The sequence below is a fragment of the Arvicola amphibius genome, chromosome 2 (assembly GCF_903992535.2).
Source record: "Arvicola amphibius chromosome 2, mArvAmp1.2, whole genome shotgun sequence".
Lineage (NCBI taxonomy): Eukaryota > Metazoa > Chordata > Mammalia > Rodentia > Cricetidae > Arvicola > Arvicola amphibius.
Window position 1 is genome coordinate 61,305,151 of NC_052048.2, and position 12,499 is coordinate 61,317,649.

A 12,499-nucleotide genomic window follows, 5' to 3' on the forward strand; every position below is an offset into this window, starting at 1 on the left:
ATTACAGATGGTTGTGAGCCACCATGTGGTTGCTGGGAATTGAACTCAGGACCTTTGGAAGAGTAGGCAATGCTCTTAACCGCTGAGCCATCTCTCCAGCCCCCTTTTTTGTTGTTTTGAAACAGGTTCTCACTATGTAGCCCTGGCTGTACTGGGGTTCACTAATATAGACCTCAAAATCACAGAAACTAGGTCTCAAAATCACAGAGACTACCTCTGCCTCCTGAATGCTCAGCTGCTCAAAAATTTAAAGGAAAAAAAATTCACCCAAAGGTTTCTGGTTGTAAAATCATGACAGCAATGGCAGCATTTAGAAAAAGTAGTGACACTGTACTTTATTTGCCATCAGGATAGAGCACTAGAGCGCTCAGGCGGATCCTCTGCACTCTCTCTGCCCAGAGCATCCTTACTTTTCCACACTGTTGGCTAAGGTCCAGTGCCGCTGACTTTTTAGAGAATTAACGAAAAATAAGCTGCAGGTGAATCCATGAGAAGGCCAATGACCCGGACTTCACTGCTTTTAAAACTCTGGTCAGAAATAAGTGCTCAGTTTATCATGAAGACTGTACACAGCAGTGCCAACCCACATAGATGTTCTGAGCAACTGCACCTTAGCTAAGAGCAGTTCATTAGCAGGACCGTATTAAGTGCTACCAGGATTTACAGTGGTCAGGGGTGGGGATGTGCAAACTCCGCAAAATTAACTCTTGATTTGCCTTAAGGGAAAGTGATAGTGGTCAGAGGGGCCAGCTCCAAAGGCTGGTCCAGGGGTGGCCTTGGATCTTGGTAGTCAGCCACATGTCCATTCCGGTGGTGACCATACTCAAACTTGATTCGAAGCTCACCAATCTTGGATTGCGGGAGAATGTCTGGGATCCACTCAATGATAAAGGGTGTTGGCTCCTTTTGATCGGGGGAAGTGTTCCCTACAAAAGGAAGAAAGGGAGATGAATTAGTATGGGTCTGCCTGACTTCCATTAAAACTATTCCTTTGTTTCTGGGTTTGTTTTTGTGACGGGGTGTTACTGGAGCCCAGAATGTCCTCACACTCACTGTGGAGTATACAATAACTCTAGATCTGGACTGGTAAGATGGTTAGTGTAAAGGCACTTGGGGCATAAGCCTGGCAACTTGAGTCTAATCCCCTGAACCTATATAAATTGGATAAGTACCAGCTCCACACAGTTGTCCTCTGAGCTCCATATACAAGCTGTGGCACACGGACAACTCCTTCACCTTCATGCATGACATACTATAACAAGAAAATTAAGAATAAAGAGCTGAATGGCCAATAGTGAGGCAGGAACAAGAACAGGTGGGGTCAGCAGGCAGAGAGGATAAATAGAAGGAGAAATCTGCGAGAGAGGTAAAGAAGCAAGAAAAGGAGAGGGGATCCCAGGGGCCAGCCACACAGCAGTCACAGGTAGGAGTGAAAGTAAGACACACAGAAGTGACAAGAGGAAAAGCCCAGAGGTAGAGGAGATAACTTAAGAAAGGCTGGCCAGAAACAAGACAAGGTAAGGCCGGGCATTTATAAGTCAGAGTAAGCTTCCATGTGAGTGATTTATTTGGGAGCTGGGTGGCGGGTCCCCAAAAAGTACTGTTAAGAGAGTAAAACTTCACACAACATCCCAACTCTTGGGAGATTGAGGCACGTGGATTGCAAGTTCAAGTCCACTCTGTACAAGGCAAACGAAACAGGAAGCCTTTCAGGAGAAAAAGTAAAAAGTTAAAAAACAAAAACCAAACCATGTAAGTAAGGGCTGGAGAGGTGGCTGTGAGCGTTTGCATAGGACCTGTTTCCTCACAGCCACACTGGTTGGCTCTCAAGCACCTTATAAATCCAGCTCCAAGGGAGCTTCTGATACAACTGAGCACATAAACCTTTAAACACATGTAAATGTAAAAAGTGAGAAAAACCAAAGAGCCTAACAGTAATACGTATAGGTATACTTTTTCTCTCAGCATGATGACTCTATAAGCTAGTAACATTTTTTGGACCTCACTCTTCATTTTACTCCAAAACAGACTTTCTGAGCCCCATTCTTCATTGTGTCAGCTGTGTCCTTCTCACAGTAGCCAGGAAGGAAGCACTCCCATGGGAGTCAGGGACTTTTCTGCTATGGCTTCACTTAAATGTCATCAGGAGAGCACGAGGTGACGACAGGTGGCACTGAGTGGAGGTGGAGGGCACCCCACTGGACTCTGCCGTCAACACCATCATTCACAAATGATGGCTGTGTGGGGAGACAGGAAGAAACCCTATCCCTCCCATTTGTGCCCAGGTGGAACTTGTACCAACCACAGAACAAACAACCCCAATCTCTGTCTTTCTGCAAGTCCCACACACACCTGTACCCACCCATGTACTGACTGCAAAGCATGATAAATACTGACTAGCAAATTCAGAGGAAGGAGCAGTCTCCATGAGGAGAGTAATATGGACAGGGTAAAAAGAGGAACCAGGAAACCCATGTGCCGGGAGTCTGAGTTTTGTAACAAGTTTTTCTCTTTTTCTTTTTCTCTCCCTCCCTCCCTCCCTCCCTCCCTCCCTCCCTCTCTCCCTCTCTCCTTTCTTTTTCTTTTCTTTTCTTTTCTTTCTTCTTTTGGTTTTTCGAGACAGGGTTTCTCTGTGTAGCTCTGACTGTCCTGGAACTTGCTCAGGAGACCAGGCTGGCCTCAAATTCACAGAGATTTGCCTGTGTCTGCCTTCCCAGTTCTGGTGGGGTAGCATGCACCACCACCACCCAGCAGATATAATTTATTCTATTCAACTTTAAGAAATTAGTGGCCCATGACTTTAATCCCAGCATTCTTTGGAGGCAGAGACAGGTGGATCTTGTTATGCCCAGATCCACGAAGTCCCCCAAAAAACAACAAGGAGATTGAGTACCGTATGTAAAAGCAAAGAGCCTTTATTCTACACAAGTTTGCAAAACTCGGTCTCTCCGCATTTCCAACGTATTGGGGTGATCGGAGAGCCCCGAGCTCAGTTAGAGTTGGGTTTTTATAATAGTAAAGGTGGGAGTGAAGGATTTCTAAGGTTCAGAACCCCTGATTGGCTGACATGTGTCTACGGGTGTCCTGGTGAATGTGTGCGGGCAGGTGATGCTATCTACAATGGCTGGAGCGTTAGTTATTTCCTTTGGACGGCCTGTGCCTGGGTGACCTCAGTCGTGGGCCTTCTGCAACCCAAGGTGTTGGTTCAGGATAAACTACTGAGACTCAGGCCTCTATTAAGCTTATCGTGGCTGGGTCCTACACTAGCAGGTGATGATGGTTGGAACATTAAGAACTTTGTTTGAATGGTCTGTTCCTATTAAGCTTATCATGGCTGGGTCCTGCAGATCTTTGTGAGCTGGGAGCTAGCCTGGCCTACATAAGCAAGTTCCAGGACAGCAAGGGTTACATAATGAAACCCTGTCACAACCAGAACAGATAGAACAGGGCCAACAAGGTGTCTATGCGGTTAAAGGCACTTTTCAGGGAGCCTGATTCAATCACGTAGGACCCACACATTGCAAGTTGTCCTTTGTTCAGTAGTGCTCTCTACCCCACCCCTAAATATAGTAAATGTAAAGAGAGTAACAAAAAACAAAACAAAACAAACAAAAAATCCTTCATGGGGTTAAAGCGAAAAGAAAAGGGGAAGAGAAAAGAACTGGAAGAGAGACCAGTGCTGCTCTAACTACGTAAAAATGTTTTAAGGACCAGCGAGGCTGCTCAGAGGGCCAAGGAGCTTGCCAACAAGCCTGATACCTGAATTCAAGCCTTGGAACCCTCATGGTAGAAGGAGAGAACCAACTCCCACAGTCTGCCCTCTGACCCCTCTCTATACGCCTGCTGTGTGTGACATGCACACTCTTCTTCCCAAATAAGTAAATAAAGATGTAGCACACGGATGGCTCCCACTCCCCCATGCATACTAAATAAATTTAAAAGCCCACTGCTGGGCTTATAGTATAAAATAGAATATCCACAGTGACAGCAGAGCCAGACTGAGAAGAGAAACTAGCAAGAGAGGGCCAAGTTCAAAGACAGAATTAATTTGCATGGTTCTACCATCTGGTCCAAACTGCCACTATGCCAAAGACTGTGGTATCACATAAGTGTCTATACAGACCAATGGCATTTCCCACCAATAACAAAAACACATGGAAGTATGTTTTATTTATTTATTTTTTTTTGTTTTTGTTTTTGTTTTTTTGTATGTTTTATTTTTGAGACAGGATCTGTGTAACCTTGGCTGGCCTGGAACTCACCGATCTGCCTGCCTCTGCCATCTGAATGCTAGGATTAACAGTGAGCACCATCATACCTGGCCTAGTATGAAAGTTTCTTTCTTGCCAGGCAGTAGTGACACACACCTTTAATCCCAGCACTTGGGAGGCAGAGACAGGTAGATCCCTGTGAGTGTGAGGCCAGCCTGGTCTACAAAAGCTAGTTCTAGGACAGGCCGCAAAAAGCAACAGAGAAGCAGAGAAACCCTGGCTCGAAAAACCAAAAAAAAAAAAAAAAAAAAAAAAAAAAGATTCTTTCTTTGTTGGGGGAGAGGTTTAAAGACAGGTTTTTCTCTGTATCTCTGGAGAGACCAGACTGTATGGTGCAAAATTTTTTTATATTAAATATTAGACATCAACCAATAACCATCTGGAAGTAGAAGATGGTTGGCATATTAATAACATATGCAAGAATAAACTCCAAAGGATCAAACATTTACATGTGCTAAAACATGTAGGCTAAAGATTGTTTTTGAAAAATTTAATAGTATGGGCAGGAGAGATGGGCTCCACAGTAGAGTCTATTGCTCTTTCAGAAGATCTGAGTTCAGTTCCCAGCACTCACTGGGTGGATCCCAACCATCTGCTCAAAGGGAGTCTCTTCTGGCACCCATGGGTACTTACACACGGAAAACACTTACACAAACACAAATCTAAATACATACACATAGTTTCTTTCTCGGAAGGGCCATAGAGATGACTTGGCAAGTAAAGGTATATTCCACTAAGCCAGATGACTTGAGCTCAATGCCCAGAACCTACTGGAGACAACCGATTCCTCCTAATCTCCACATACATGCATGTAGCAGATGTATGCACATAAACACAGATACATACGTGTAAAGAAAAAACTGAAAACTAACATTGAATATATACATGGAGAGTGGTGTAAGATCAAGGGGAAAACAGCTAAGGTATGAGTTCATGTTTTAGAAACTTTTAATGTAAATAGTCTAGCAAGACATGGTATCATATATCTTTAATCTGAGCACTGGGAGGCAGAGGCAGGCAGGTCTTGAATTCAGAGCCAGCTTGGTCTATGTTAGGTCTCAAACCCAAGGAAAAATGGCTAAGGTGCCTATTTATCGTATCAAATCAGACCAGCTGCCAGGTTCTCTCATCTCTCAGTTCCTATCTATTACAGGGCCTGTCTGGCATCCCTCCTACCAGTCTCCAGTCCAGGGGCGAGGCTGCTCTTCCCTCAGTTGTCTTTCCCTATAAAACCCAGCCATTTTGCTTACCCAGCCCTTCCTTTACCCTTTACTCTCCTGGATCCCCTGACGTGACCCAGCTAAAAGTCCTGTTCACTCTGGACTCTCCCTGATGTCCTTGCCTCTGGCTATGCTCTCCCTTTTATTTATGACAAACCTTCTCCTGCACCACACCTAGGGGTAATCATATGCTTCCTTTTCATTACCAGCCCGGGCTACACAGTAAGACTCTGGAGAGGTTTACATGAAAGTAACTGTGATGCTGCTTTGAGTTGGGAAGGCTGCAGGGACTTCACTGCTTCTTTCATTATCTGCCCATGGGTTGTGTATTCCAGCTGCTAGCAGTACAGGAAGCACCAGCTAAGAAGAGACAAGAGCCTTTTTGCAGGCTCTGACGAAGTGAGTGCATGAGCTTTGATTGAGGAGATTCAGAGCCTCTGCAGCACCGAGAAAGGGTGACCCTCAGGGAGGGATGCTCCTCAAAGTCACTTACCAACTTTGAGGAAGGTTTTCAGCTCCAAAGGTCTCAGCACTGGTTGCTTCTCTATCCGACCATAGGTTTCTGCGATGCTCTCCACTTCCACTTTAGGGCATTTAAACAGCTCGTAAGTACCATCCCGGTTCTGGATAAAGCTCCGAGTGATTTCCAGGGGCATCTGAACACAGAGACGGGTAAGAAAGGGAGACAGACAACTTGAAATTCAGGCATCTTGGGTGCCAATAAGTCTCTTATGTTTCTTTTTATCTTTTAAAAATATTAATCTTAGCTGGGTGGTGGTGGCGCATGCCTTTAATCTCAGCACTCAGGAGGCAGAGGCAGGCGGATCTCTGTGAGTTCAAGGGCAGCCTGGTCTACAAAGGGAGTTCCAGGACAGCCAGGACTGTTATACAGAGAAACATTGTCCCCCTCCAAAAGCAACAACAACAATAAATAACCCCATGACCCCCATCACTCTTATTATTTGTGTGTGTGTGTGTGTGAAAGAAAATGAGGATATGACTGCTCATAGGCATGGCTGAGGGGAGGGTTAGTGCAGATATGGAAGAGAACAGCCAGATAGCTGTGAAGGTCCAGGCTGAACCAGGTCATGGAAGGAAGGGGTAGGGAGCGAGAGAAGAAAAGAGCAGGTGGGGCAGGGCGCAAGAGTACCAAGAGCACATGGAAACTAAGAGAACCAAATGCAACACCATGAGAGTGTAGCCAAAATGGCTGAGTTATATAGGAAAGAGAGTCCCTGGATTGGAGAGTTTGGGATAGAGGGCGGGGTGAGAAGTGCTGGGAGGAGCCAGGGGTCCAGACTGAGACTTGTCACAGGTTTGTCTGGGGTCTGGCAGTGTGTATGTATACCCCCCATGTATTGGGTACCTGGAGAAGCCAGAAGGGAGAACACTGGATTCCAGGAGCTGGAGGTACAATTACAACTACATGGTGTTTGTGAGTGGCCATGTGGGTGCTGAGAACTGAACCTGGGTCCCCTAGAAGCACAACCAATACTTTTAACCTCCCAGCCATCTCCAAGACCCATGATATTCTTTTTATTTTAAGTGTAGGCAAATCAATAAACTTTCTTTTGTACATTCTTTTACAAGTATTTATTTTGTAATCCATGTATGTGTGTGTTTTTAAAGATTTATTTATATGTGATGAGCGCTCTATCTGCATGCATGCCTTTATGCCAGAAAAAGGATCCCACTACGGGTGGGCTGTGAGCCACCGTGTAGGTGCTGGGAAATGAACTTAGGACCTCCGGAAGAGCAGGCAGTGCTGCTGCTGCTTCTTTCCTCCTCCTCTTCCTCCTTTTTTTTTTTTTTTTTTTTTTTTTTTTTTTTTTAAGTTTTTCGAGACAGGGTTTCCTGGAACTAGCTCTTATAGATTAGGCTGGCCTGCCTCTGCCTCCTGAGTGTTGGGATTAAGGACATGCACCACGACCACCCAGCTGAGCAGTCAGTGCTCTTAACCACTGACCCATCTCTCCAGCTTGTATGTATGTGTTGTATATGTAAATATGTGTGCAGATACATGTGCCTATATATGCACACAGAGTGACCAAAGAGGATGAAGGGTTAAACTCTATCACTCTGAACCTCAAGACAGGGTCTCTCCCTGAGCCTGGAGCTGGGCTGGAGGCCATCAAGCCCTCCCAAAACCTGTTTCCACTTCTCATAATGCTGGACTTACAGGCCTATGTGGCCATACCCAGCTTCTCTCTCTCTCTTTTTATTTATTTTGTTTGTTTTATTTATTTATTTGTTTGTTTGTTTATTTATTTATTTATTTATTTATTAAGCATGGTGGGTGCTGGGTAGGAGAGATGACTCAGAGGTTAAGAACACCGGCTGCTCTTGCAGAGGTCCTAAATTCAATTTCCAGCAACCACATGATGGCTCACAACCATCTGTAATGCAATCTGGTGCCCTCTTCTGTCATGCGGGTGTACATGCAGGCAGAACACTGTATAGAATAAAGACATCTTAAAAAAAGAAAACCATGGTGCTGAGGATTTGAATTGGGGTCCTGTGCTTGCAGAGCTGGTGCTCTCCTCTTTGGTATTGTCAAGTGAGTCTTCCCTTACATCAGCTGGGATTTTCTCTCATTTGAATCCCAGGCGAACCATGTGTGGACTGAAGCCATCAGCTATCCACCATCAGTGATGGCTGGCACAGGCCATCTATTCCCCCGACAGGAACATTCTGCTCATCTCACATCCTGGTACTTCACTGTCCTTGGGATTCAGCCACTTTACTAATGACCTGAGCAAATCAGTGCCCCCCCGCCTTTAAACACAGTAGATATCAGTGCTAGGTGGATGGAGGATGGGCCAGATAGCAAAAGACACTCAGGAACAGGTGCCCAGGCAGCAGAGCTCTTGCCCCTCATGTAGCCTTGGGGGTCTCTGTGCCTTCCTGAATGCCACTGCTTTAGGCTAGCAGCTGGATTTAACATTCTCCAAGTGCCTCCAGGCTGCTCTAGGGATGCTCCAGGGTTCACACCTAAGCTGTGCAGCCATCAAAACCTTACTTCTGAGCACAATGATGCTTTCGTGTTAATCTAATCTTTTTGTGTTTGTTGTTTTTGAGACAGTCTCACTATGTAGCCCTGTAAGTATAGATTTTGAGCCTCTGCCCCCCCCCCCAAGTGCTGGGATTTTAAGTGTGAGCTGCTAAGCCTGGCTAAGTTAACCTGCATGTGTCAGAGTCACACTATGTAGGGGGTTCTGAAATAGTCAACTTCTGTCGGATGGGAAAAGGCTGTCAAAATTTCAGATCTACTTCAACAAAACTGTTTTAAGATGCACAGTGTAGGGCCTGTGAGAAGGATGGCTGAGCTGGTAATGGTGCCTGGTAAGGTGGACAACTGAAGTCAACCCCAGAACTCACAGAGCAAAAGGGGGCCCACTGCTACAAATGGTCTTCTGACCGCTGCATGTCACACACACACACACACACACACACACACACACACACACAGAGCAAATAAATAAATTGGAAAATGCAGTAAAATATCCAGTGTGTCCCTGGTGAAAGACAACAATAGATAGAGGTCAAACCAAAGTATAACTTAATTACACTGGACCCAGTGACTTCACTATTATTAATATCCTTTCTAGTGCCAATCAGTGAAGTTTAGGGTCTTCATAGATACCAGGAGAGCATTAATTAATTAATTCATAAGGAAAATCCTGCCTTTTCTTTCTTTCTTTTGTTTTTTTTTGAGACAGCGTCTTACTTGGTAGCTTGGATTGGTCTGGAACTCACCATGTAGACTAGGCTGGTCTCTGACTTGAGTACTTGGATTAAAGGCATTCATCACCATGCATGGCCCCAAATCCTGCTTTCTGACCCCAAAGGTGGTAGTTTTGTGTTTTGTTTTTTTTTTTTTTAATACCGTCTCATACAGCTGAGGCTGGCCTCTAACTTGATATGCAGCTGCTTTGATTCTCCTGCCTCCATCTTAATGTTGGGATTGAAAGGATTACCACCAGCCCATTTTATATCAAACTTTACCTGCTTAGTCATCTCACTGGTTTTTGAGACACTTCAAAAGCATGAATCCCTACCAAAATGAGGCACAGAACTATACAGACTATGTCTCAACAACCCTTTCCATGAGAAAATGAATTTCAAGAACTGGGGAGAAGGCCTGGTCAGTAAAGTGCTTAGCACGCACCAGGGGGACTGAATTTCAGTTCTGTCTCCAGAAAGCTGCATGTGCTGGGACTGGTTTGTAATTTCAGTGCTGAAGACACAGAGACACATGGAACCCTGGAGTTCACAGGCTAGCCAGCCTAACCTACTTGGTGAACTCAAGGCCAAAGAAAGACACTGATTCAAAAAACAAGGTGGGGCAGAAGAGACAGCTGGATCCCCGGGGCTTGTTGGGCAGCTAGACTGAATTGGTGGAGTTTCAGGTCAATGGAAGACCATGTCTTGTCAGGCAGTAGTGGTGCACAACTTTACTCCCAGCTCAGGGAAACCCTGCCTTAAAAAACCAATAAAGATAAAAAAAAGAAAGGAAAAAAGAAAGAAAAAGAAAAGAAAGTCATTTAGCTGGGCAATGGGGGCGCACACCTTTAATCCCAGCACTTGGGAGGCAGAGGCAGGCAGATCTCTGTAAGTTCGAGATCTGGTCTACAGAGTGAGTTCCAGGACAGGCAGGACTGTTACACAGAGATATCCTGTCTTGAACCCCCCCCCCCCCCCCCCCCCCAAAAAAAAATCCCAGGACAGACCAACTACACAAGAAACCCTGTCTCGAAAAACAAGAACAAAAAAAGCACACACTTAATGTGAACCTCTAGCCTCACCCACAAATGTGATTATGTATGTACCCACATGTGCATACGCGCGCGCACACACACACACACGCACATGCACGCATGGCTCCTGAGGAATCAACTCTTACCTCTGGGGTGTCTAAAATTTGTTTAACTTGCAGAATATTAGTGATATGCCAGGTGTACTTGGAAAAGGTCCCCAGTGGCAAGGCATCTTTTCGAACGAAAGCTGCAGTGAAAAGGAAGGAACAAACTTCAATACCAGACAGCGACATCCTCTCAGGGTGCCTGTCACTCGGTGTCTCTCACGGCACAGGCCTGAAATTCTACTTGTTCTGCAAGTGTGTAACAGTCTGGCAGATACTGACCAACCAAATGATAGGGAGCTCCACGACAGAAGTCTCCGTGGGCTCTTCAGCATGCGCACTAGACCGTAGAAACTTGTTTACATGTTTCTTTTCTGTAGTGCTAGGATGTACCCAGGCCCCTGCGCTACGGTTCCTCTGTTTGGTAGAGCTATGTGCAGGCACTCTATTCTGAGAACCTTTGACACATTACATGAGAGCTAATGTGTCAAATCACAGTCCTTTAAAGGATGACTGCCTGCCCACCACCTGCATGTGGGATTAAACCCACTCTACCAGAGGGCCCGCGGCACAGCTGGGGATTAACATTACTGTATGTGAAGCCTCTAGTTTCAGGGCATCAAAACCAGGTAGATAAGCTATGAGGACGAAGGTCTCTGGGTCTCAGAGTACTGTGAACTCACTGCTTGTGCTGTTCAAGAGTGGCCTTACTAAATGACAACTTACTGAAGAGACACCCTTGCTTTCCAGTTGTAGCCACTTTTGGCTACTGACCACCTGGTGGCTCTCTCTCCACCCATTTCCCTCTTTATTTCTAAAAAGTTATTCTAAAAATAATATCTCCCTTACACAAAGTATAGGGGTGTTTAAGAAAAAAACTTGTGATGGTTAATCTTTTTGTTTGCTGGTGTTTTTGAGATGCGGTTTCCGTGCGTATCCTTGACTGGCCTCGTATCACACTCCTGGAGCTAGGCCTGCCTCTGCCACCTGAATGCTGAGATTAGAAGCATGTGCCTGGCATAATGGTTAATTTTGAAGGTCAACTTCTTTGGATTTAGAATCAACAGTAGAACACAAATCTCTGGGCAGGTGTATAAGGCAGTTTCTAAATTATGCTGAGGGTGAAGATCCACCCTAACTGTGGGTAGCATCACTCCATGGGTTGTAACTGGCCCCTGTAAACTCACAGGGAATGGCACTATTAGGAGGTGTGACCTTGTTGGAGAAAGTGTCACTGTAGGTGCAGGCTTGGAGGTCTCTTATGCTCAAGCTACACCCAGTGTTGACTCCTTTTGCTGCCTGTGGTTCAAGATGTAGAACTCTCAACTCCTCCAGCACCATGTCTGCCTGCACATTATCATGTCCCACCATGGTGATAATGATGTACCTCTAAAATTGTAAGCTACCCAATTAAGTGTTTTCCTTATAAGAGCTACAGTGGTCATGGTGTCTCTTCACAGCCAAGAAACCCTAACTAAGACAGGGTCCCAAACTGAATAGAAAGGAGGATGCAAGCTAAGCACCAGGATTAACCTCTGTTTCTTTGCTGCAGCCAGTGTGACCTGCTGCCTCATTTTCCTGGTGCCATGTCTTCTCTACCATACTGACGGCAACCCCTCAAAATGGGAAGCAAAAATAAACCCCTTTTCCTTTTTTTTTTTTGGTTGTTTTTCAAGGTAGAGTTTCTCTGAGTGTCACCGGCTGTCCTGGAATCTGCTCTGTAGACCAGGCATAAAAGCTTGCCTAAAACCTTTTTTTAAAAAAATTTTTAAATTTGTTTATTATGTATATAGTGTTCTATCCTGTCTGCATGTACGCCTGTAGGCCATAGAGGGCTCCAGATCTCATTACAGATGGTTGTGACCATGTAGTTGCTGGGAATTTAACTCAGGACCTCTGGAAAGCAGCCAGTGCTCCCAAAACCACTGAGCCATCTTTCTGGCCACAAACCTTCCTTTCTTAAATTACTTCCTGTCAGAGTATAATCACAGCAACAAGTAACTAATACAGAAATATTAAGAGTCAAGGCTGTTGGTTTGATAAACCTATGCGGTCCATGGGCCTCTGGATTGGTTTATTGGAGGAAAGTGGAAGAGTTTGGCTCTGTGGGCTAGAAAAGCCCTAGAGTACTGTAAGCAGGGCTTGAT

The 12,499-nt window shown here is 45.2% G+C and overlaps 1 protein-coding gene across 1 annotated transcript in view; it reads right to left on the reverse strand.

Moving 5' to 3' along the window:
* Nucleotides 1–309: 309 nt before the first annotated feature.
* The window catches only part of C2H2orf42 (chromosome 2 C2orf42 homolog), a 39,841-nt gene continuing 27,651 nt past the window's right edge, over nucleotides 310–12,499 (reverse strand). Inside the window, 3 exon segments of the mRNA XM_042054486.1 lie at nucleotides 310–926; nucleotides 5,985–6,147; nucleotides 10,395–10,495. Of these exon segments, the coding sequence (XP_041910420.1) occupies nucleotides 718–926; nucleotides 5,985–6,147; nucleotides 10,395–10,495 (473 nt within the window). The 3' untranslated portion in view covers nucleotides 310–717.